The 24,799-nt window shown below is 46.7% G+C and overlaps 1 protein-coding gene across 1 annotated transcript in view; it reads right to left on the minus strand.

Moving 5' to 3' along the window:
- ADAMTS5 (ADAM metallopeptidase with thrombospondin type 1 motif 5) overlaps positions 1–23,809 on the minus strand; it is a 38,316-nt gene extending 14,507 nt beyond the window's left edge. Inside the window, exons 1-3 of the mRNA XM_066207637.1 lie at positions 22,827–23,809; positions 13,130–13,262; positions 2,237–2,404 (exon numbers count right to left, since the gene is read on the minus strand). Of these exons, the coding sequence (XP_066063734.1) occupies positions 2,237–2,404; positions 13,130–13,262; positions 22,827–23,654 (1,129 nt within the window). The 5' untranslated portion in view covers positions 23,655–23,809. The remainder of the gene's footprint in view (positions 1–2,236; positions 2,405–13,129; positions 13,263–22,826) is intronic.
- Positions 23,810–24,799: the final 990 nt, after the last annotated feature.

The raw sequence follows: 24,799 nt of genomic DNA on the forward strand, positions 1-24,799 counted from the left end.
GTTAATATTCAGAATTTGGCACTGCTTTTGTACTTATACTGAAATTTATCAAACTTCCCAAGTAGAGCTGCTTTTCAGGATTTTAGAACACTGTAATAACACTTCATTTCGACTGGAAATACAAATTTAGAGAGAAAGGAAAGAAAAGTCTCACCCTTGCATATACTCAGCTGTCAATCAATTCAGTTAAAACCCACTGTATGGGAGTAACAAACAAATCTCACAAGCTGACACAGCAAATACAGCATTTTCTTCCCCTCCAGAACACGGGGGAATGAGATCCAAACCTCTCCTTAACTGAGGAAAGTTGGGTGGTTTCTACAAAGCCAGGTGCTCCAGCTGATCTCACATGATAAATACAGAACTGAAGGTAGGGAAGGCCCCTAAAGATTTCCCGCAGGAAACAAACAAAAAAACCCCATCTTTCTATGGGCAGACTGTAGCAGTGTCTGTGTTTGGACAGGCTGCAGTGATTGCAGGTGGTTTTGCCACCAGCTGGTCCAGTCTCCTGCTTGTCACAGTCAGGAAGGACAGAGCGGGCCCCTGGTGGGAGAGCATTCAATTCTGCATTACATTTCAACATCCAGAGCATTTACATACTGCTATTCCCATTATTTTTTTTTGTCCTGGGAACCAAAGAACATCTTTGTGCCCTGGAATAGAGCAACATTGTTGGCTGATGACAGTGCTAATTAAGCCATCTGATTATCTCTCTCGATGCTGTGTGTAATATATCTTGGGGGGAAATAAAGGCAGAACAAGATCCGTGCAGGAAGCAGATAAGCAGGATATAAATTAATTAAAACACAAACAGCCCTTGTTCCAGGTTGCACAGGGCACTGGGACTGAACACAGTGAGTCCCAAGCAACCATCCCACGGCCTGGTGGTTGGCATGACAATAAAGGCAATTAGTACCTTTGGAAAGGCTCTGCTAAAAGCAGATGGATATAAATGTCACTCTCCTCTGGACACAAACCCAGCCTTTTCTTCCTAAATGTCAAACTGTCGTCTGGGGTCATCTCGTGAGTGTGAAACAAATGGTGATACCATGAGGGAGCTGTTTATTGTCCTCAGAGCAGGCCCCAGGAGACGGGGAATCAGCACCTTGATCCTCCCCAGCCCCCTGGCTGACCTTGGAGCAGACATTTCTGCTGGGATTTGCTCAGCTGACTTCATGTAGTGCTGGTGTCTGCAGTGCACTCAGCTGTCAGGTGTCTCACTGCTGAGGAAAATGAGTTCATGGTGTCACTCAGCACCACTCATGCACCCAGGGCCATTGACTGTCAAATCGAGTTGTCAAATCATCTGAAGTCAAATCCCTGACTTCCATTTTGATTTCATGGATAGCGTTTGTATTCTGTTAGCACAGACCTGCCATTTAAAATAAATAACTGGGAAATTATGAATTTCTACAGGAAAGAAGGCTGCTACTTAGAAAAGGACTCCGAAGGGCTGATCCATCAAGAAAAGAGATTCCTTAAATATTATGTATTTGAAATAGCATCAGCAATAAAACTAATTCCCATAGGACTTGGTGAGAGATTCAAATCTTCTATGAATAATTTCATCCTATCAATAGCTCTTGAAGACCACACACCTAAATGGCAGCTACTCATGAACAGAGGAGAAAACAGTTCCCTATACTCTCTGACAGGTCATTCACGGATGGTGGGAGAGTTCCCTCAGTAACTCAAACGGGAAAGTTCTCTTCATTTGTGGAAACTGATTTGTTAATATTAAATCAATGCCAGAGCAATACAGACCATAAAACAGGATAGTACAGATTAATGAATCTAATAAAATTGAGAGAAAAAATTAAGTCATTCAGAGAAAATTATTTCAGAGAGCAGTGCAATAAGCCGACAAAATATTTAAAAACAAACCTTTACATTCAGCAGACACGCCACACTTTTTATCCATAAGCATTTTGGTTACCATAACAACTTGATCCATTCACTCAATTATGTCATTTTTATCTCAGCATTTTGGAATTTGAGTGGTTTGTTTAATAACTGCAGTTGCTTTGGGAGCACAGCAAAGACTTTAAAATTCATTAAAGAGTGAAGACCGTGCTTTCTCAACTCCACCTTCGGAAAACTGAATTTTTGTCCCTCTTCCCCAAGGGGTAAATGTCATACTTAGCAAATAAGCTGCCATAAAAAATGTTCTAATTGAACAATACAGAGTCACAGTAACAAGCACCACGCAGCTGGCACGGGGAGTGATAACACATACCGTGGCCATCATCAAAGAATTCCGTGATGGTGGCTGAGGTGCACTTGGACCAGGGTTTTGAAGCGTCAATGCTGGTCAGAATGGAGGACATCAGGCGCTTGTCTTCCATGGAGCCGAAGTTCTCCTCACAGAACTTGGAGTCATCGTGGGAAAGCCCAAGCAAGTGCCCTGTGGAAGTGAAACAGAGAAATAAAATGATGTGACTTTCCAGAGTTCACCAGCTGGAGCTCACAGTCATCTATATTCATCAACAATTGACTTCTTGCTGATTTTCCAAATCACCTTCAGCAAGAAGAACTTTGTGAAAATGTTCTGCAACTGTCTAGAAAGTTGCCACATCTTTTTAAACAGCTAAAAATAAAAGTATTTGTGATGCAACTAAACAAAGGGTAGAAGAATGACTGGGAATAAAGCTGCAGAGAGCTGAACTTGAAGCTCAAAATGTTCAGCCTGAGCCAGAAGTTGATTAGTAAGATACGCAGCGCTAAACTAAGAGTGCTTTAACAACAGGGACGAGACCACCCATCAGAGGCACTGCAGAAAACAAGCCTGATGCCCTGAAAGGGACACATTCTGCAAGATTTGGCCTTTTCTTTTTTCAGGTAAGTAAAACCATTTTTGTTTGGCACTGCTTCCTATATAAGGGCAGACAATGCTGGTTTTGTTGCTGCACTGAGACACTGAATATCAGGAGGTGCATGTCAAGTTTCAATCTGATACAGCACCACATATAAAGACTTGTTCTGAAGAGATGACAACAGCTTTGTTTCATTTCTGACAAATGCTGGTGTTGAGCAAAACAATCCACTGCTAAGATTATTATTTCAAACTGAGGGATTCCTCTGACAAAGTAACCAAATAATCAGTGCACCTTTTCAAACCTACAGAGCAAATTCCCTGGAAGTGGGCTGGGCATTTAACACTTTGTATTTACACTGTATTTACCGATCTAGGACTGCTCACAGTTGTAGAAATTACCTCACTGCAGAACGTTTGGGAAATAAGGCAATGAGGGTCTCTCAGTGGAAAAGGAGTTTCATTTCTATGTCTTTGCCTTGGTACTGACCAGCTCTGGGTGAATAAAAAAAGCTGGAGCACTGACCCAAAGAGTTTGGCTCAGCAGCATCCCGTGGCACTCAGCACTGGATCAGTGAATGATAGTTAGGTGCACACCAGACACTCAAAGATGTAATTTTTCAGAGTGCTCAGCATTTTATGGCACCCTTCAGAACTACCCAGAGCTCTGTGACACGCAGCTTTCAGTCTGGCAGGGCAGAGCTGCAGTTTGTCACAGCCTCTGGTGCCACTCCGCAGCACTTCACCCATGTGAGATGCAGTTTTGTTCTCCAGACAAATCCCTTATTGCAGAACTGCACTTCACTCTCCAGAACTGTTCATTTTCTGCTAAGGACATCCCATGCAAGTACATAATTAAACCACACAGTGCACATATTCACAGGCCTGTTCATACTTCTGCAGCTTGGGCTGCTCTTGAGTTCCTCTGCTACCTATGACATCTTCCTTTCTTCTCCTTCAGAGAGACAAGTAATAAAATGTCCTTTGGGTATGAGGAAGCCTGCAGGTGAATTTCAAGCTCTCCACTTTGAGCAGAGAGACTGAGGATTTCTTCATAACACTGCTGTAATTTAGTCTCCCTCCTCAGAAGAAGGCTGGACAGCCTCTGTGGAGAATTTCAGGGCAAATAAATAAAATGAAATGCTTCTCAGGCCACTGTTCAGCACAGAACATTTCATCCCAAATACTTTGGCGAAAGCAGAGGAATCTGAAACAGGGTCATCTCCTGGAAAGTGTCAGGCTACTGAATTCACCTTTAATTAGAGAGCAGCATAACTTCCTCTGCTTCACAGTGATAAATGGGGTGAGCTGAGGACACACCTCATTAGCAGCGTCTACTTTGTCATATTAAATCAGACCATTGTTCCAGTGCATGACAAGAACTAAGTCACTTACTTGGCAGGCTTAGCCCTTTGGAGGAGCAGCCTCCCAAAGTATTTGTGAATCTCCCTTGTTACGTTGAAAATTTTCAAAAATAATTTTAAAACCCCATCATGACAAGGAAGGAGGCAGTAAGTAGTGAATAATATCCAAAATACATAATTCTGATTGTCAGTACTTGGGCTTCTAAATTAGCCACCAGCGATATTAGCGAGGATAATGGCATTAAATATATGGATTTTAGCTCTCCATACTGATTTGCCACTTCACTTTGTACACACGTGTCCTGGGGTGACAAACACATTCACTTACCAACACTGTGAATGCAACTCTCCAAGGATTTTATGGAGCTATAATTCCTAATTCTTACCACAACCTGAAGTTCTCCCTGTCCTAACTTTGCCTTTTAAGGCTCTCTGACCACACTTAGAAGTGATTAAAGCATATGACAAACTCACAGCGATGCTGAAATCTGGTTTTGCATTTCATTAGAAAGAATCAAAATTCAAAATACCACAGGGCTGTGTAATCTCTGAATACTGCCTGGGTAAATTTTGCTCTTTCGAGCACAGAAGTGAGAACAGCAAAGTCCTGTAACACCTGCACCCTTCAGCCTTTCGCATCCAAAAATTAAGGAAGGAATACTTCCTACTTCAACGAGTCTCTGCCCACCACCCCTCACATGCTGATGTTATTACACGACATTGGGGTGGTTTCTGGCATTTTCTGGTGGGAAGCAGAGCTCTGGAGAGAGCTCTGGACAGGAGCAAAGACTCGAGGAACACAAACCTTACAAAGAAGGCTTTCAAAAGGAATGCCCATTTTAGCCCCACCCCATTTTGTACGAGTACGAAGGTCAAACCAGGCTGCTGAAGAAAAAGAAAAGGCTCCCAGCAGCTGTGTAAAATGATGACTGATTGAGAAGGGGTTTGTAGATCATCTGCTGTTCTCTACTCAATGAAGCATCGTACTGGTGCTGACAGTTCCCACTGAGTGCAAATGACATAATACAATTTTACCAGCAGGATGGGGTTTAGTTGAGTTATGCTGTAGGAATGCACTGGATGGTGAAGGGAACAGATGGAGGGCAGGCAGGGCTTGCCCTCTTGTAGCCAAGGAGGAGGTGGGCCTGCTTGTAAGTTCACCTCAAACCCCAAAAAGACCAACGACCCAAGCGGAGTGCCATCCTCCCCTCGCAGCTGAAGGCCAACACCTGCTGCAGCCCAACAGGAACAACACCTGCAACAGGATCAAAATTGATCCCCACACCCTGCAGGAACAGGGGGTATATCCCGAATACAAGGTGGGAATACTCCAGAGAAAAGATGGCAAGGCAGTTAAAACTTTCATCATCTCTGAGGATCAGGACACCAAAGGCCTGCAGGGAAGGCAGGGGTGCACCAGAGCTGTGCTGGGTGTGATGAAGCTCTCTGATTCCCAGGAATACTGGGAAGCAAATCAGAATATCCTGAGCTGCAAGGAACCCACCAGGATCATCCAAGTCATCCTGGCCCTGCACAGGCCAGCCCCAAGTCTGGGTATTTCTGGTTTCATTTAACATACAGTTCTAGGCTATCTGCAGAGGTTCTCGAGTGAACGGCATGCAAAATTCCTCTACCATCACACATTTTTCACTGGTATTTCAAGCATTAGGAACAAGAAAACAGAAAATATCCCCAACGTGCAGCAGGCCAACTCCAGGTTTTGCTAAAGCACAAACCAAGGTGGGTCTCCTGGAAAAAAGCCACCAATCCCTGAGCTTGGACAGCATGTCGGAGTGCAGCTCTGGCACTCCATCTGACCACAGGACACGTGCAAGGTGACACAGCAGGCTGAAAAATGCTGCAGGCATTGTTGTAATTTGTTTTCTCCGAGAGGCTCAGCTCGGACGAAGCACGTTTGCCTTTCACCTAATTTCCAGCTGGGACAACTGGGGAGCAAAAGGAGGTCAGGAGATGTGCCCCAGGTTACCCCGTGACTCAGTGGCTCTCATGGGGATCAGGAAGCTCCTGGCTCAACATTCCTTGGGCTGATCACCAGCCCAGACCTCCAGCATCAGCCTCCTGCTCTCCCCCTGGCTAAACAAAGATTGCATGTGGGAGCTCTGTCAAAATAAAATAATTTCTTCTGGCATGGGCTGTTTTTCTAACTCCTGCCAGTATCTGACTCCTTAAGAAGTTCATGCTGGTATCACTCAGGAATCCTCTTGAAGTCATGAAGTCATGTTAAGCAGTAACAATTAATAAAGCTGGTGGGTTTGTTAATAAAGAGAAGTGATTTGAATTACACAAGGTTACCAAAAAAAACTGCACAGAATATCAAACTACTCATTCCTCTTCATTTTATTCTTGACCTTTCCTTCCAGTTCTCTTTTCTTTGACTGCTATCAGTCGCTTATGAAAGAAAAAGGATTAAAAAAAAACCAAAAACCACTCTCTCTTTTAAATCTCCAGCCCTGAGGCAGTTTTTAATATTTCTGGCTTAAAAGAGTTCTTCAGACTCAATGAAACAACAGTCTGGAGTGCAGCTTCTTCTCAGACATTAAAAAAAAAAAAATCCCCAATCAGACCTTCAGCCACCAGTGCTGCAGACTTTACACAAAACAAACCTGTGCTGAGCCGGCTTGTTCTAACAGACTTGGGGGAGATCACAGACACATCACCCCTGTCAGACAGGCAATGCCCAGGCAAGACTGTGCCAAGGCAATGTGGGCAACTGTGTCCACACAGATTTTATGAATAATCACTAAAAAACAAAACCTACATGATTGTATTGGTGTTCTTATAGCAATCCCTGCTTTACCCTGCAGCCTGCAAACCTGGAGGCCCAGGCTGGACACTGAACTTCTTTTAGGATCATAAAGTCAGGGATCACTTAGGTTGGAAAAGACCACTGAGCACCACCATAAACATAACACTGCCGAATCCACCACTAAACCATGTCCGTAACGTAGTTTTTGATAATGACTGCTGTGAAATATTAGGCAAAAACACGGAGTTTTTACAGTTTGCTTTAAGCACCGCGTCTGCTGCAGGTGGAACGATGGTATATTTTATACAACATTGCAAGTTAATAAAAATATTGCTGGGCAAGCCAAGAATTTTTATTCAAAATTTTAACCAGCAACCTTTCAGACAACTGATGTTTGCTTTTTGAGGCGTTAGCTTAATTTTCTGCCCCACCTTCAGCTCTTGTGAAGAAGGCTTAGCTTTGTCTGCCCACCTTTTCTCTTCATCAAAAGGGGTATGCTCATGAAGGCTTAATTTGAGAGCTGGTGCAAGCAGAAGTCAAGACAGAACTTTGAAAAAAGGTTCAAAGAGGAGGAATCAAGCAGTTTTCCTGATGCATGTCAGCAGAGAAGACTCGGATGAGTGTACTCTCCGATTCTTTTTGTTGTTTTAAGAAAGCAAATCTGCCTAATTATGATCACCTGCATATTTGCCTAAACTTCATCTGTCCTGAAGGAAACTTAATATGAGACTCACAACCTCCACTGTTTTTCTCATGTGGCTGCGAGTTTTTCTCAGTGCCCTTGGCAATGTATCCCCCCTGAAATGAAAGGCTGCAGGAGATTTGTAGCTGTCAGCTCTGAGGCTTGGCTTTATCTGCTTTATCTCGACAGCCTTGAAATCAAAGGGCTGCGTGTTCAGCAGAACACGGCAAAGAAAAGATCAGTTACTTTTTGAGCGTACACAAAACGAGCACATGCGGTAAAAACAAGGAGTGGGAGTTATTTTCTGGCTCTTCTGCGGACATCAAAAGACTCCTTTCAGTGTCACACACGTTGTTCTCAGTTTCATTTGTTACTGAAGAAGTCAGAACCAGAGTTTGCTCGAAGGTAGACATGGTATTCCTTCCTCAGTGGCCTGCAGCTCAAACGCAGCTCAGGCTCTGAACAAACGGCTCCAGTCCACTCCGAGTTCATGGTACTCTGATGTATTTCAGGGAGAAGAGATGACAAGAGCAACACCTCACTTCTAAAACGGCTTTTTGACAGAAAATTATCCTCTCCAATATATTTTGCTGATGGTGCTGGTGACACTTTTGTCCTCAGTGGTGACAGAGGCCACAGAATGATGCCATGCTGGAAAAGCTTTGGTCTCAAACTCGTTACTTAATATATGAAGAGAATTCTTGGCTGTGAGGGTGGTGAGGCCCTGGCACAGAAAAGCTGTGGCTGCCCTGTCCCTGGAGTGTCCAAGGCCAGCTTGAAGCACCCTGGAATAGTGGAAGGTGTCCCTGCCCATGGCAGAGGATGGAACTGGATGATTTTTAAGGCCCCTTCCAACCCAAACCATTCCACGATTTTCTGGTTTTGGCTTCTGTGCAGTCCCTTGGTTTCAGGCCTTCCACAGGCCAGCTGTGGAGGATGTTGTGATAACTCCTCACAACCGCAGAAAACGATGCTGAGCAGAGACCTTGAAAAGGCATCCTCTGCCCTGGGGCAGGATCAGCAGCCCCTGAGCCACAGCTGCTTCAGCCAGCTGGCTCCTGGGAACCTCCCCAAGCACTTCTGGTCCTGCCCTCCACTGTCCTGCTCAGATGATTTTGGCTAATGCTTAAAGCAGCAAATCCCCCCTGCTGCAATTTCAGGCCATTACCCCTCGTGCTGTCCCAGGTGGACGTGGGGAATGATTTATTATGCAAATTTTTGCAGCAGTTTTTTAAACACACTTGAAGGCTGCTTTTATCCCGCCCTTCGGCCTTCCCTCCCCAAAAGTCACGTGTGAGAGATAAAAGGAAACTAATGAACAAAGGTTTAATTAGTTCCACGTAGCAATGCCGAAGCTATAGCCTAAAAATAAAACACTTGGAAAGAACACCAGTAAACCATGTTACTCAGGAGGACAGGAGGAGTAACTGCATGCCAGAGTGTTTGTGTAACAGAGGAGTAGGAACATTGCACAAGGTCAAATGAGCATTATCACTGAGAGCAAAGGCTCTATTGGCTCCTCTTAAAAAAGTAAGCTTCTCAAGATTGATGGAAAGAACAAAGACAGATATAATTGAACCTGTTGGACCCATGTAACTCCCACTGAGCTGAACTGGAGCTTTGCCTGCTTGAAGGCTTCATGAAGGATGGTTTTGTATTTAAGGACCAGATCAAAACTCGGGAGACTCAAGATCAAAATTCAAGATTAATTCTTGCCTTTCCCTGGGATTCCCTTTGTGATTTGGGGAAATTTCCTATCGACAAAACAAGCAGCAGCTCCACTTAGATCCCCTTGAGCGCTTCTCCTTTTGCTTTTGTAGATGGCAAACTGTTCAGGGTGGTGGTGGAGCTGTGCCAAAGCACAGTGGGACTCCAGCACAAACTTCTGACCATGACTCAAAACACAGCACCAGGCTGCAAAACATGGATATATCCCATCACAAAATATGTCAAAGGCAATTCCAAATGATTGACTGTGCCTCACACTGGATCATGCTGACCTTCACTTGTTTATAATTCAGCACTGTCAAAGTAACCAATCTCTGATCCAGAAGTTCAGACTGTTAAAGAGCAAATCTCACTGCTTTTGCTTCCTGATGGTTATTTTAATAAGGGATGCACGCAGAAGCAATGTAGTGCTGCCCTATGAAAAACATGAAATAACTGTTGAGATTATGAGCAATCTCAGGCCCTTTAATGCTCTCCTCCACATGTCCCCAAGAGGCAGGGAAGTGCACGAAGCAAGGAAACGTCATTTTTTGCAGACAACAGGCTGCTGATAACAAAGGCCTGGAGAATGCCTACATTCTGTGCCTAAGCTCAGACAGCTCTGCAGAGCTCTGGAGGTGTAGCTGAAGGAGCTGCTAGAAGCAGAAAAAGGCATCCATATGCCACAACATGGTGAGGAACCGATGATTTCAGGCAAGAATCCAGGAGGTTATTTTTGTGACAATGAACCTACTGCTGTCCCAATGACAGCAGCGTGTCCCCTGCTAGAAGATAACCAGATATGGATTTACTGTTGGTGGCTGGATGTCTAGGCAGGCTGGGATTCCAAAAGAACATTTATGGTATTAGCATCGCTCCCCTGGAACCTGAGGAGAAACTGGAATATCACATTCAAAGTTACAAGGGTTCTTTCCGGTTTTTTGTTGCATTATCCTCTTTTCTTTTTCATTTTGACATTGGAGACAAGCTATTACTGATTTTCCTACGTACAAGCAGGACAAGATTCAGGTCCTACCTCATCAAACTTTTCTATAAAGATCCCCATCTCTTATTGCCAGCTAACCAGTCGTACCAAGAATTTGGTTGCATCTATTCCTTGCCGTGCTCTCCTCTACAGGCCTGTGGAGGTTTTTGCCTGTTGCTGCTCATTCATTTTCTCTCCCTCTCAAAAACCACCGGTCAAAATCCACCTAATTTATCTGAAAGAAATACAACAAACATCTGGCACGTGACGTGGCAGAAACCCTGGCAGTAGAAGCAGCAGGTCTGTCGTGCAGCAAAGCCGCTCTCTGGCCTCCCGTGCACCAACCCAACCTGAGCCCCCGGGCTGTGCTGAGCTGCAGCTCAATCGACTTGGGTTGCCTTCCTGGGAAAGAATCTGAGCCTGGAAAATGCTCTTGGATCCTTCAGGGGGGAAGCAAGAGCGTTCAGATCCCCTGGAAGGCACAGTGAGCACACTCTGAGGATCAAGTCCACGCTGAAGATGCTGCATCTGCTGCCTGTGCACAAAACCCACTGAGAGTGACTCTGCTTCCCTCAGTGGCTCACCCTGACCTCCCAACTGACAGAAAATCACATCCTGGGCTCAGAGCATCCCCTCTGACTGAGGAACTGAGCCACTGTCAAATTAAAGCTACACCCTGCCCACAGGACAGGGGGAACTTGGGAGACTTCTGGCTTGTAGGAAGAAATCTGGTCTCCAAAGAAAATAAAGCGAGGTTTTCCCCAAAGTGCATAACTAAAGGGTATCCATGCCACACTTTTGTTTTTCATCCTTTTTTGACCTTTGATTTAATTTAAGTACTCAAGCAATTTTAGCTGTGTTTTCCTCTCAGCTTCTCCCACTTCAGGCCACACACACAAAGATCATTCTGTGACTTGACATCCCTCCTCTCTTAAAAACTTCTGGTGAAGAGGGGAAAAAAGAAGAGGATGTTATTTTAAACAGCCTCAAACTAGAGGTTTTATATCCATTAGGGCTCCTATTTATTCATTTCAATTCATGCCTTTTTTACATTGAAAATTATAGCTTTTAGAGATTCCTGTAAATGCCGAGGCATGAAAATGGCCTTTCTCCAGAATGTGCTCCTCGATCACTAAAAATAACTCACTTTTGCTTACATTTTCTCTGTGTGGAATTCAAGGTGACAATGTGAAGGTTTGCTGCTCATCCCTATCTTTACTGATCTGCGTTCTATCATTTTTAATCCACCTAAAAATGTATTTATTGCTGATAAAATGGCAGGAAAGGCACTGCTATCCTCTTCACCCATTGGATCCATCAACAAGAGAGTTCCTCATCCAACCCCACTCACTGACCCTCAGCAGAGACATCACTTCTGGCTGCAAGGGACACAGGCAGTGTCCCCAGCGCTTTGAGTGACAGGCTGAGGCTGCCACATAACACATCCCAGGTTTGTGATGGCTCATTCACAGCACCCACAGCCACACCCCATGTGAATCTGTCTTTCTACACCGCTGCAGCTCTCCCTAAAAGCACTAAATTAGTGAATCCAGAGGACTTTTTCTTTTGCTGTGACATTACTGCTTACTAAAATAAAAGTCCTGCTTTGGGGACTCATCCTGCCCCAGTATTTCACGTTTTCATGCAACTCCTGATCCCTTCTCCAGCTACTGCTGATGTAATTCCTCTGCAGAGCTGTAAGAGGAGCAGGGTTAAGATCACTTGTCACTAAAGAGTCAGGTCATTTTCCATCCTTGGTGACCTCTGTTTCCTCAGCCATATGTACAAGGCACTCAGATCCCAGGCTCTACCTGCAAGCTCCTTGAAAATGGAACCACTGCAATGATACTCCCAAAGCAAACTTTACTTTGGTTTGGCACGAGGTACAAGGCAATTCAGCAGCTGGCTCTCTGTGAAAGTTCTCCTTTCCTTGTTATTTCCTTCCAAGAATATTTTCAAAAAAAAAGAAAAAAAAACCAAAAAAGAACATTCTCCACTTTCAAATTGCTCTTCGCTCCCCAGAGCGAACAGCCCTTATAGCAAATGTATTTCCAGTGAACACGGTTCACAGAACATCAGTATAAAAATTAAACATGATCAAGATGGCAGCAGTCTCTCTCTCTATCATGACACAAGCAATATCCCAGAACACAAACTTTCCTCTGTCACTAATTCCATCTTAAACCCTCCTGAAGGGTACGTGCAAGGCTCCTGATTTAATTGCTGACCATTGAGGTGGAAACTGAAACAAAGCTTAACAGGTTTTGTGACCAAACCTTTACCGCCTAAATCACTATTTCACTTATTACAGGATTCCTAAAGGTGGAATTTCTTTACACTTACAAAGACACCGGAATTATGTGGGATTTTTGCCGCAAAAGCTTTTCTCTGCAGGTAATACAAAAAAAAAAAAAAAGCTTCCTAAGAGCAGCACGTGCAACAAGTTGAAAAATGCGACTTATTTTCCAATAAATAAGAGCATGCAAATTACAACAGATGGGCCACAAGCTTTCTCAGGAGGGCCAACGCATTGACATCTCTGGGCAGTAGCAGCAGCCTTTGAATTTTCACTTCAACTGCTGCTTAGAAAGGCCACTGTCAGGGAGGAAACACCTACTGTGCGCCTTCCCCTGCCTTCTGATCCCTTATTAGTTAACCCTGAAGTGCATATGTACACAGCCCTAATCCCCAGGCGGGGCTCCGGGACAGGGAGGGGGGGGAAATCTGGAATTAATTGCGGGGTATTTTGGTTCCTAATGCAGCTGTTGTGAGTGTTTGGCTTGGCAGGGGAACAGAAAAAGGCACTGCATACCGATTTCGTGAGCCACCGTAAAAGCCGCGTGGAGGCCGTCGTCTTCGATCACCGCGCAGCTGCGCTCGGGGGAGCAGATGGTCCCAACGTCTGCCATTCCCAGGGTATCACAGGAATGGTGCCCACATAAATCCTGCCCGGGAGAGGGGAAAAGACAAAAATAAAAATTTAGGGAAAAAAAAAAAAAACCAAAACCAACATTTAAATAAATTTTTACACCCAGCGGTAACGACCGGTTAAAGTTGCCTTTGCCGACGGCAGGACCTGGATGAAAATATCAGTGTAAAGTTCCAGCTAAAGATGTTAAAAGCACTGCAAGCCAATCCCTGGTAAGGGCAGTGGGAGTATTTTCACGGGTTTTAACAGGTTTTGGATACTTTCTGCAGCTAATTGTTGTTAGTTACATTTGTATTTCTGCGATGCTAGCGCTTGCATTGAGGTAGGTACTGAAAATATACAGTGGAAGCATGCCCTCACTGACAATAAAACCTGAAAATTCTCTTTATTTACAGAAGGTAAACCAAGGCACGGGGAAAGCTTCAGCTTCCCGATCAGTCCTTGAACCAGAGATCATCTTTCTCTTCAGAAGCCAATCCTATACTCAACAGAAATGAGATGGTTACATGTGAAACCTCATTCCACATCTGTCAAGCGGTACAATAAAGAGTGTGTTACCCAATAATGTACCAAGTATTTAGCAATTCTCAGAGATTGCTGAGAGTCAGTGATAAGAGAGACTGCAGAATGCCAACAGCTTCTCCCGCATGTAGATATGGGGTGTCTCCAAAAACCATACAGGCAGCATCAGGTTTTGCCTTTCAACTTTGGTCAGGCACTGTGTTTTTATTGCCAGCAGAAATTTTACCATGCTTCTGTTGAAGCAGAGGGAAGAATATTAGTGTGAATGTGCATATATGCACACTTTTTGGCTCAGAAGGAATAGTAGGGGCCACGCTATTGGAAACAATCCAACATTTCATTGTGGTCGAATGAAATTGTCATTTTCAAGGCACCACAAATGTTATCATCAAAATGATCAAAGAGAACTTTTTCTCCTTCATTTTCAGGATTCTCTTCTTCCCTGCAGATCTCTTTCTACAAGGACTTCCTTTTATGAAGCCTTCCACAATTAATCCACGTGAATAAGAGACACCTTGCAGGAGGCTTCAGAGCAGCAGCGTTCACTGATTGTGACAGGCTGGGCAAACTCAGAAATGCACGGGATCCAAACCCCACTGAAGTCAAAGAAAACCACAAAGAGTGCACAGATACTGTGACAGAGCATCTCTATACAAACACAAAAATAAAAAAAGGGGAAAAAAAAGGCTTTTTTTTTTTTTTTTTCCCCAACAAAGAAATTTTTCAAGCTACAAATACCAAGCAGTGTTACATAAATGGAGGAGAAAGTTCAGGTTCAGTTCTGGCTTTCAGGAAACGAGAAGACACAGTCTTAAACTCAGTGTTTAGGCTGGACATTAGGAAGACTTCCTTCGCAGAGAGGGTGATTAGACATTGGAAGGGGATGCCCAGACATCCCTGGGGGTGTTTAAGGACAGACTGGATGTGGCACACAGAGCCATGGTCTAGCATGAGGTGGTGGTCACTCACAGGTTGGAGTCGGTGACCTCAGAGGTCATTTCCAGCGCGACTGATCCTGTGATTCTGTGACAGAGCAATGTGACCTGAATCCACACAAGCAGCTGAACTCCAATTCTTACACAAGTACCGAAAAGCACATGAATCAAGACAGAAAGCAGCTTTCTGGAGGAGGGCTAGACACGTTGACAGTGCCAAGACAGTATAAACTGCATTAATTCAGGCTTTGTCTCTGCAGGCAGATTCTATGTCACTCAGTCTTTTCTGGTATTTGGGTGTCATGATGACACAGGTACTGACATCAGTGCTGCTCCCAGCGTGGGCACAATGCTATCAGCACCCAGATGCCTCATGCCAGTCAGGATTTACTCCCATTTACACACAAGAAGCAGCTAAGCTGGGAATTTACACCAGCAGGCACAGCCAGACTTCACAATGATTCACCAAGTTTGATGACACATACATATCTAAAAAAAATAAAATTTTTCTAAGCAGGCAATCTTGTGAACTTCCACGGAGCTAATTCTGATGGGATGTGAGGAGCACCGAACATTAGGGCAGAGATGGTACCGTAATCTCACCTCAGCACTTCAAAAGCTGTGCACAGGACTGCACTGCAATGTCCTCCCTAGATAGCAGAGCTGTTCCAGAGGCTGCTCCTAGGAAATCCCAGAGCAGGAAAGACATGATTCTGCAAACTGCTTCCATGTAAAATCACCCAGCTCCTCCAGTTCCCCACGGACAGCTGGCAAACAGGTGTCCTCACATGCTGTGGGACCAGCCATGCCCAGAAGGGAGAAGAGTGCCCACCCTGGGCTCAGAAAGTGCTGGGCAGCGCTACAGCAAAGCCCTGGTCCCTCAGTAGCCCCGTGGCCACCTCGCTGTGCCCCCCAGCAGTCGGAGTGGGAGTCCCGCGGCCGCCGCCAAATCCCAGCTGGGACTCAGCAGAGGGGCTTGTAAAGGATTCTGGAAACAAGGACAGGAAATGTGTTCTGGCATCAGCTCCTTTGGAAGAAGCTGCTCTGGGGATGGCTGTGGGCTGCCCATCTGCTGCTAGAGCAGGGCACGCCACGGCTGGGCTTTGAGCGGAGCACGGATTGAGCATCCCGGTTCTTCCCTGCCAATGCCAGCCCTCAGTGACTGCCTGAGGATGCTCATATGCCCCTAAGGCTGCCATTAGCAATGACCATTTAGGCACATTACTGAGGGCTCCTCTGTGTTGTCAGCGCCTCATTCACTTCTTTACTTCTCCTGCCTCTGCATGATTTGAACTGGGATATATTTCTTTTCATGGTATATACTGAAAACAGAAGCGCAGCCCTATCGAGTGGCATCTCTGAGACAAACATGCTGAAAAGTTTGCTTTCGGGTCAATTCACCGATGCCAGCTTCCAAAGAGCTTGACTGCAAGTGATGTTACTGAAAATCACGCCTGCCTGCCCATCAAACACTGCCTATGGATTATTCACTACCAGAATCTATAGTTACATTTGTTCTTTGCTCTCCTAAGCAGTCCTGGAAAGCAGGCTACTACTTTCATGAAGTAAACTTTCTGGGAGTACAGTAGAAGGTTTTGTTCCCCTGGAAAATATTTTAATTTTTTGCTGAAAACAGGCTTCAATGTAATGATGCAATCTTTAAAAATCTGTGTGGGCAGCCTCAACTTTTCATACTCCAGCTAAAGCAAGAGGAAAGAGGGGACCTGTGATACATAAAATCAGTTTCCAATGATTATTTCACTCCGTTTTTTTTTCTTCTTCTATTAGAAAGTTCATCAGCTACTCAGATACGGATGCTCAATTGCCTTGAAACAGTGGCAGAAGCTTTAAAGAACGTTTTTTGATATTTCTGAAGAGGGAAAGCAGCCTGGCCCTTGAGCTGCTTAAGAGTAGTTTCAAAACAGAAGAATGACAAGGAAACGCATTTGCCACGCAGGGGGCAAGAGATGTTTAAGTCTTAAACTTTGGCAAAGGAATGGCTTAGCAAAACTGAGCTGTACATCCCCAAGTCTAGTAGCTAATTAGACAGCTCATTAGAGGCCAAGTTTTCTTGGCATTCTAAATCCAGCAGGAGCAGCTGGCTGGCTGCCATGTACACACGGCCTTGTTGGGAAGGGAGATAACTGTCACCATGTCCTGGCTGGAGCGGGGAGTTTATTTCACCTGAAATGTGTCCTACACTAGGTTTCAAAACAAGAATAAACTGGCATTAGGTCAGAGCGTGCTGACCTGACCCAAAATATGATGTCCACCAATGTGGACGGCTTGGAGGGATTTAAGGGCAGAAGAACATGTCCTCAGGTCTTTTGAGTAGTCTACCCCTCACAGGGCCTGCACTTTGGGATCCTGAGGGCCCCGAAGCGCCATAGTTCCACAGTCTGGAACAGCTGGGCACCTTGCTTATTGGGGTTCAGATGTGTCACGTTTCTCCACCTTTGCCCCTGAGGGAAGCCAAGCCTCCAGAGCTTCTCAGATCAGAATGAGAGGCACCCACAGGACGAGGCTTTGTACCAGGCCAAGCTGCACATCACCTTCTTCTAAAGCACAGCTAAAACCTCTACCTCTAAGTAAAAACCTTTAAGTTTTGCAAAGCACAGCTAAAACCTTTACAGTTCTATTCGCCTGCTCTTCCGGTCCCATTGCAACAGCTCACCAGCTAAAGCCTTTTCCCAGTAAGAACGTGACCCAGCTACAATTCCTGGCAGGGACGAGGCCAACAAGAGGCATATATTTTAGGAGAGCACTGTCTGGTCAACAGCAGGCTCCTGCCATGCACACAGGGAGCTGTGCTTCCTCCTGGAGCAGCCCCTGAGCCCAAGGTTTCTCGAGGCCAGGCTGCAGCTGAAGTGCAGTCAGTGAAGGGACCCAATTTTTGGCCCCTATTGCTCATCTTTCCTCTTTCCCACCGAGCAGCCTGTGGTAAATCCCAGAAACAGCCTGAGGAACCCAGACCACCTTGCTCCAAGCGCCGCGCTCCACTCGGCGGCTTCGGGTCACGATTCCTCTCGTTCTCACCGTATGAATTACTCACTAAACAGTGACAGACCTTTGGTCAGAGGGGTGGAAAGTTTCCTTAACACCTGGAACAGCTTACGACCTTCCCGGTTAAGGACCTCTCCTGGGAGGTGGGCGATACAGACCTAAAATCCCTCAAGCAGAGTAAGGAATTAAGCACGACTTTCCGACTTCCTGCAGCAGCAGCATTCCCACCGCAGGCCCGGGCAGGGAGGGTGGGGTGAGCTGGTGTTGGGAACACACACATCCACCCTCCCAGGAGCTTCTCTGCAAAGAGGGTGAACTTTCACTGATGACAGAGCAACTAGAAAAAGTGGCGTTCGCACGAGCAGCAAGGATTCCGGGCGAGGAAAGACTCACTGGCCACGTTTTGAGAGGGTGGCCAAAGCCTGGCTCCCTTCTGAGGAAAACCACAATGGTGATACCTGCCACATCTACCAAAACTAAACCCAAATCTATTTCCCCACTAGTTTAGCTGAAAAATTGAGGTAAGTTGCTTTTGAGGTTCACATGATAGATATGATCCTGAGGCTTGAGCATTTGAAAAATAAAAAACACAGCACAGTCATGCAAACTACAGGTTATTTAAAAACATTGACAAAAACGCACGTAAAGCATTTGGAATCTGCATGAGGAGCAGACGTCTCAGGGAAGAAACTGGTGACTGATGACCAAGTAAAAAAGTGTGATTTAACCTGCCCAAGCCACAGCTCCTTTGTGGGGGAACTCCATCTCTCCAGAGCAGGGTGAATCAAACTTCTCTTCTATCAGTTATGGCCCACTTCGTTTTCCCTAGGGACATCATTTAAATGTATTAGATGGGCAGCAGAGTTGGTGAAAACACTATGAAACTGGTATACACATCACACTACAATTTCTTCAGAGTAATAATAATTAGCAGTGAAATCTATTCTACTGACCACTGGTACAGTGACTAGCTTTACTACTAGGGAATAATAATTGTTGGAAGATGATAACAGAGAAAAGAAAAAAAAAAAAAAAAGGAAGGAGAGAAGAAAGAAGCAGAGCCAAAGAAAGCATGTGCTCCATGCAATGAAAATATCATCTACAGAGCTGAGATGATACAAAGCTTGCTGTTAAATTTCAACAGCACTGCCAGATGGACAGTTAAACTAAATCAAACACACCAGCCCCATATAATTGCTGTGTGGAAAAAGGCAGGACAGTGGCCTTTGGCTCTGGCATGAACCCTCTGCTCGAGCCAGGTGTGATGGTACTATCACAGATGATGCTAACAAGCCCTTTGGAAAGGATTTTTTCCTTGCTCCTAATGTCTGTATCTACTGTGAGAAACATCTATTTTAATCTTCAGATGATTCAGAACTGGGGAGAAAGGAAGGGAGCTGGATTTTGTCCAAATGCATTCAATAGTTCACTTGAAATTTAACTAAGGGCCACTAATGAAATAGACTGGATGAATTCTAGAGGATAATTGCAGAGCAGGCTGAGCCTCAGAAAAAGGACTGTGAGTTCAACTGCAGTTTGCAAGTCCCATCTAATCTGTTTTGCCACTGCGACAAATAATCTGGCAAGTGTTTTGTTGCACCCATAAAAATCTGAAGATAATCTGCTTCCAGCACACTGTTCACTATTAAAAAAGGCTGAAAACAGAATAAACTCTAAATTTGCTGTTGACTTCACTGCCATGGACAACATATGATCTTAACTCCAGGGAAAGAGAGCTTTGCAAGCTCTTCCTCCTCCCAACTACACAGCCACTCCTCTGTGGGGTGGAGGATTCACCTGGCCGCCAGAACTGCATCCTTGCACCACCAAATTCCATGCAGGATGCTCTAGGATTCATGTGGCCCAAAGATTTACAGCTGCTGCCAAGGACTCAACCACAAAGTAATCCAGCAGCAGGGGACCCATGTACTCTCTAAGGCTGTTATGGCCAAGCTGCCTTGAGGAAATTCGGAAATATCAGAAAAATACCACGTTTTTGTAGTGTCCAGTCAGACCTCTGTCATGCTCTGTCCTGCTCCTTCCTCATGGGTTAAAATGAGAGATAGGGACCACTGGGAAAATACACTTCTGATAATACTCATTATCAGACTTCAATAGACTAGACTTCTGCAATATTTAGTAGCAGATAATGCTATGTCCACTGAAGGTTTTCGAAGTGGCCAGACATGTAACTCCTTGCATTTACAGAGTAAACACAGGACCCACTGCAGCTAATGGACCCTTGCCATCACTGATAAGCAACACTAAGCCTCAAAATAGCTTTAAGATGCTGCCTGTATCACCCCAAACTGAATTCGTGTTTATACTGATTTACTGTGACCTGCAGGGTAATTGCTTTAAAGCCCTTATCCAGTTAAATACAGATTATGACCAGAAGTAAGTGGCTGTTTTAACTCAGAATCACTAAATTTCCTTCAATTTTTCTTTACAAGGGAAGTACTTCCTAGTAGGAATAATGATGACAGCCGTCATTTGAACTTATATTATCTAATAAAACGTGAAGCACTACTAATTTAATAATAAAGGAGTGCTGCCAATGCACTCTCAGTCTGTCAGTGGTTACTAATTTATCTTTAAAGCAGTAAAGACAACCAAAGAGGATGGGGCGAACACTGCTGAATTCTGTCGGGATTCTTCCTTTGTAAGGAACTCAAATAAAGCCCTCTTTTGGTGTAAAAAAACCCCCCATCCAATCAAATGTCCCTCTGGAACAAAGATAATTGTTATATTAGGGATTTGTATGGCACCAGCCATGCACAATGCAGATTCTATCTACACAAACCAATTCCATACAGCTGAGGCCACGCATTCAGCTGACAAACGATCTGCAAATATTATTCTGCCGACGAAGCTCAAGGTGGCCTGGGGTTGGTAAACAACCATGGAAAAATGTACCTCACACGTCTGCCCAATGCCTGAAACCCAGGGCACTTAGAAAGAGACATCTGGATGTTCAGCAATCAGCATGACGATATTCAGAGCCCATCAAAACACGCAGCCACGGCTCGGCGTCTTGTAGCTTAGCAACCAACTTCATCCGTCCAAAACAGAGTTGTAAAAGTGGTGCTCTCCTGCCAACTGCTGCCACTCTCATTGAAAAGCTAAACTGGAAAAAATCTCTCCTTGAGTTCAAAGTGGGGCTGTTTTCTCCAGGAAACATCTCCGCTGCTTTTTTTCACCCTTTAACCCTTTCCGTGTTTACATTCCACAGGGAGCAAATAGATTCGTGTTGACATTTCAAGGGTAAGCATATAAAAATCGTGTGGGCTCACACACACTCTCTGCAAAGAACATCATGAACACATGTAGCAAGAAACTCCGGTCTGGTTCTTAATTCACTCAAACCCTGCCAAACAACGTCCGTGAGCACACAGCAAAGGCATTAAAGCAGATTAAGTTGTCCTGAACTGCATCGAGCAGCTAATCCCAGAGTTAGAGCTGTTAAAATGTAAACCACGAAAACAAAAGCCTGTGGGTTTTTTTTTTTTCTCATGAAGCAGCCCAGAGTAGCAGTGCAAGCAACATTTGCATCTTAAGAGTGGAAGGAGACCACAGGAACTGTGGTGATATGTTTATTCCCAGCACTACTTACATCCCAGAGAGGCAATTCTATGCATTGCTCACGAGTCTTTGAAAGTGCATTACTGATTAGCAGCACCCTCTTACTCTGGCAGGAGGGTGTCCATGCAAAGAATTACAGCTAAGCATCTCTAAAGCAACTGCACTGAAAGCCACATCCTAGCTCAATCCAAATTAACTTTTAATAATTGACTGATGTTAAGGTTCACAGTCGCCACCCAAAGCGTTTCTGAATTATCATACGGCCCAGGGAAATAAGTGGGAATACTGGCAGAGAGAAAGTCTTCAAGAGAAGTGATGGATCCTCGCCCAGGCTTAATAAGCCGTTAGAAAAGATCCTTACAGCAAACCCAAAAGCACTCTGACCCAGTCTAGGTAGCCCGCTTTCATTCAGATTATAGCGATAAAAAAAACCGAAAGCCTGCAAATTGCACGGATGAGCTTTAAACTGCTAAAAAGGGCTCCTGTTGTACAAGTGATGCCTGACACAGAACCTAATGTTTCAACTATTTACAGCCATAAAAGCAAGCCAGGCGCTTTTTTTTCCCCCCTTCTGGAGCAACTCCTTCCACAAACCATCCAAAGCATCCTTTTTGGCAGGCTCCTACGACGTAGCAAAGCCGGAGAACTCAAATGAACGGAAAGTCATGCAGTTATTTTTTTTTTTCTTCGTACTTGGGGAAAGGGAAAAAAAAAAAAAAGAAAACACCAAACCCAAACCGCCGAAGGGATATTCTTACAGAACTTCATTGCATAAACTCGGCCACATGTCTACCAGAGCAATGTCCCTTAACGACCTCTGGCAATGTAATTAGTCAACAACCCGGCGTGGAGCAACGAGGCGCGGCTCTGCAAGGGCAACACGGGCAGAGCCGACCCGCAGCTGCTCAGGGGGACAAGACAGGGACTGCAGCCCCTTGCCACCAGCCCAGCTCGCTCGGCCTGGGCAGCTCTGTTTACCTGCGGTCTGCATTTACGTCCTACACTCGGACCACAAGCGCTGCTGGCTTCCAGCGCGGCGGAGCTGGAAATAGCGTCCCGATGTGCCCCACAAGCAGGACGTCTGTGCTCCTAAGGCGCTCTCCACCGCTTTCACCAGCAGGATTGTCTGGGTGCTAATTTAGGCTCGGAAGTGCTATCAACCCTTCCCACCTGGACCACCTCCGCAGAGCCAGAGCAGCCGGGTGTTCCACGCCTCACAGGGACCGACGGGACAAAGTCACGTCCCAAGCAGAGGGATGTTAGGCTGAGTCCTACCTCCCCACCGGGCTGGGCTCCCGACATTGCACTGGTGCACCCACAGAGGGGCTGACAGCACAGGGCAGGGGACACACACAGCCCCTCTGCCACCCCCGGCAGCTGGGCGTGGGGACCGCTCCCCGAGATGCTGCACTGCCCGACGGACGAGCCGGATCCGTGAGCGGGGAGGCCACGGCGGGGCAAAGCCGAGCAGGGTGGCCGCCCGGCCACCGCACGCTCCAGGGACACCTCGTCGCCGTCGGGGCCGTGCCCACGCCTACCTCGCGGGTGAAGAGGATGGCGGCATCGTAGTGCTCCTCGTGGTCATCGTCGAGGCGGTTGTGCTGGTGCTGCCACTTGCAGAAGTTCTTGAGCGTGGTGGCGGCGTTCCTGTTGACCTCCAGCCCCTTCTCCTTGTCGCCCAGCGCCACCACCTTCACCACGGCCAGCCGCACGTGGTTCTCCAGGCTGGCGTGCGCGTAGAGCCGGGAGGCGATGGAGGCCAGGGTGAGCAGGTAGTGCTGCAGCCCCTTCCCGTACTTGCGCACCATGGAGGCGTCGGCCACCAGCAGCAGCTCCACCTGCCGGGCCCGGGACACGGAGCGCCGCCGCCGCCGCCTCCGCCCGTCCCCGCCCGCCGGCGCGGCGGGGTCTCGGGTCTCGCAGCTGGCGCGGGCCGGCACCGTCTCGAAGCTGAAGCCGTCCCTGCGGAAGACGTGAGGGGCGCGGGCCGGGCCCTCGCCGTAGATCCGCGCTCCGGCCTCCCCGCGCGGAGCGCGGCGCGCCGGGCGCACGGTGTAGCGGGAGCGGCCCACGGCGAAGAAGCCGTCGAGGCCGCCGCAGAGGTCGAAGACGGCCAGCGAGCGCGGGTTGCCGTCCACCGTGCCGCGGTAGCGGCAGCGCGGCCCGTCGCGCTCCAGGTCGAGCAGGAAGCGCTGTCCGCCGGCGTAGAGCACGTAGCCCGCCCTGCCGCCCCCCGCGTAGGTCGGGTCGAGGCGCCGCACGGCCCCGCGGGGCGGCCCGGGGGCGGGGGGCCGGGCGGGCGGCGCGCCGGGCTCGGCAGGTGCGGCGCGGGCGGCCAGCAGCAGCCACAGCAGCGCCGGCAGCATCCTCGCCTCGGCGCGGGGCAGCGGGGCGGCCGTCACGGCAATGACGGCGGTGGTAACAACGGGAGACGGCGGTGGAAGGAGCCGGCGTAGTTTAAGGGACGGGGAGGAAAGGGGAGATGCGGGGAAGGGGAAGAAGAAAAAAAAAAAAAAAAAAAAAAAAAAAAAAAGGAACGACAATAAAAATAAAAATTAGGAAAAAAAAAAAGTTCTCGCTCCCTAAGTCAAGTGTGAGTGGGAGAGAAAAAAATGTCAACAAAAGCCGCTCGCGTGTGAACTTTGTGTTTCTCTGCAGGGAAGAGCCGGGAGCACATGGAAGGACAGAGAGAGAGAGAGGGAAAATTAAAGAAAAAAAAAAAAAGAAAAAAAGAGAAAATCTAAATCGCTGCTGCCGGGGAGGCAAAGTGAGGAGAGAGGAAAAGGAGGAGAGACGGCTCGGAGCCGGCAAGTAGAGAAGTTTGAGCACTTCCCACTCCTCTTCTACTTCTCTGCTGTAGTCACCGGATCATCACCAGCAGCAGCAGCAGCAGCAGGGGCAGGTCTGCTGCGACTCGGCACTTTCTCGGGCTCCGGTGGGCTCCTTTCCTTCTTTTGCCCTCTTTTGTTTTGAAGAGGAGGAGGAGAAGGGGAGAGGAGAAATTCAGGCACCCCAAACCGCCTCGATCGTCTCCGGTGAGACGGTTAAAAAGAAAAAAAAAAAAAGGAAAAAAAAAAAAAAAAGAAAAAAGCCCAAGAAGCGGAAAACGTCCTGGATTTCTGTAAAAGCCCCCTCCCTGTATCTTTCCTGTTGTTGTTGTTGTTATCCCCAGTCTGTCGATGTGAACAAGAGGAGAAGGGAGAGAAATGTGAAGATGAGAGGAGGTGGAACAATGAATTTATAGCGGAATGCCATCCTGCAATGGCAATTTCAACAATTCGTCACTGCAGGCTGCCTCTTAAAGGGAGAGCTTCAAAACCACCACTCCCACACTTCCTTCTCATTTAATCAGACAGAAGGAGAAACTTGAGGGGAGGCGGAAAGGGGGAGGGGGGGCGGTTTCGGGGGGAGGAGAAAACCAGCGAGAGTGAGCGGGAGAGAGGGAAGCAGGAGAGGAGAAGAGCCGGAGGGAGCCGGGGGCACGGCAGAGAGAGACCGGCAGCCGAGAGAT

The sequence above is a fragment of the Chamaea fasciata genome, unplaced genomic scaffold, assembly GCF_029207755.1.
Source record: "Chamaea fasciata isolate MVZ Bird 193981 ecotype frontalis unplaced genomic scaffold, bChaFas1.0.hap1 SCAF_2, whole genome shotgun sequence".
Classification (NCBI taxonomy): Eukaryota; Metazoa; Chordata; class Aves; order Passeriformes; family Sylviidae; genus Chamaea; species Chamaea fasciata.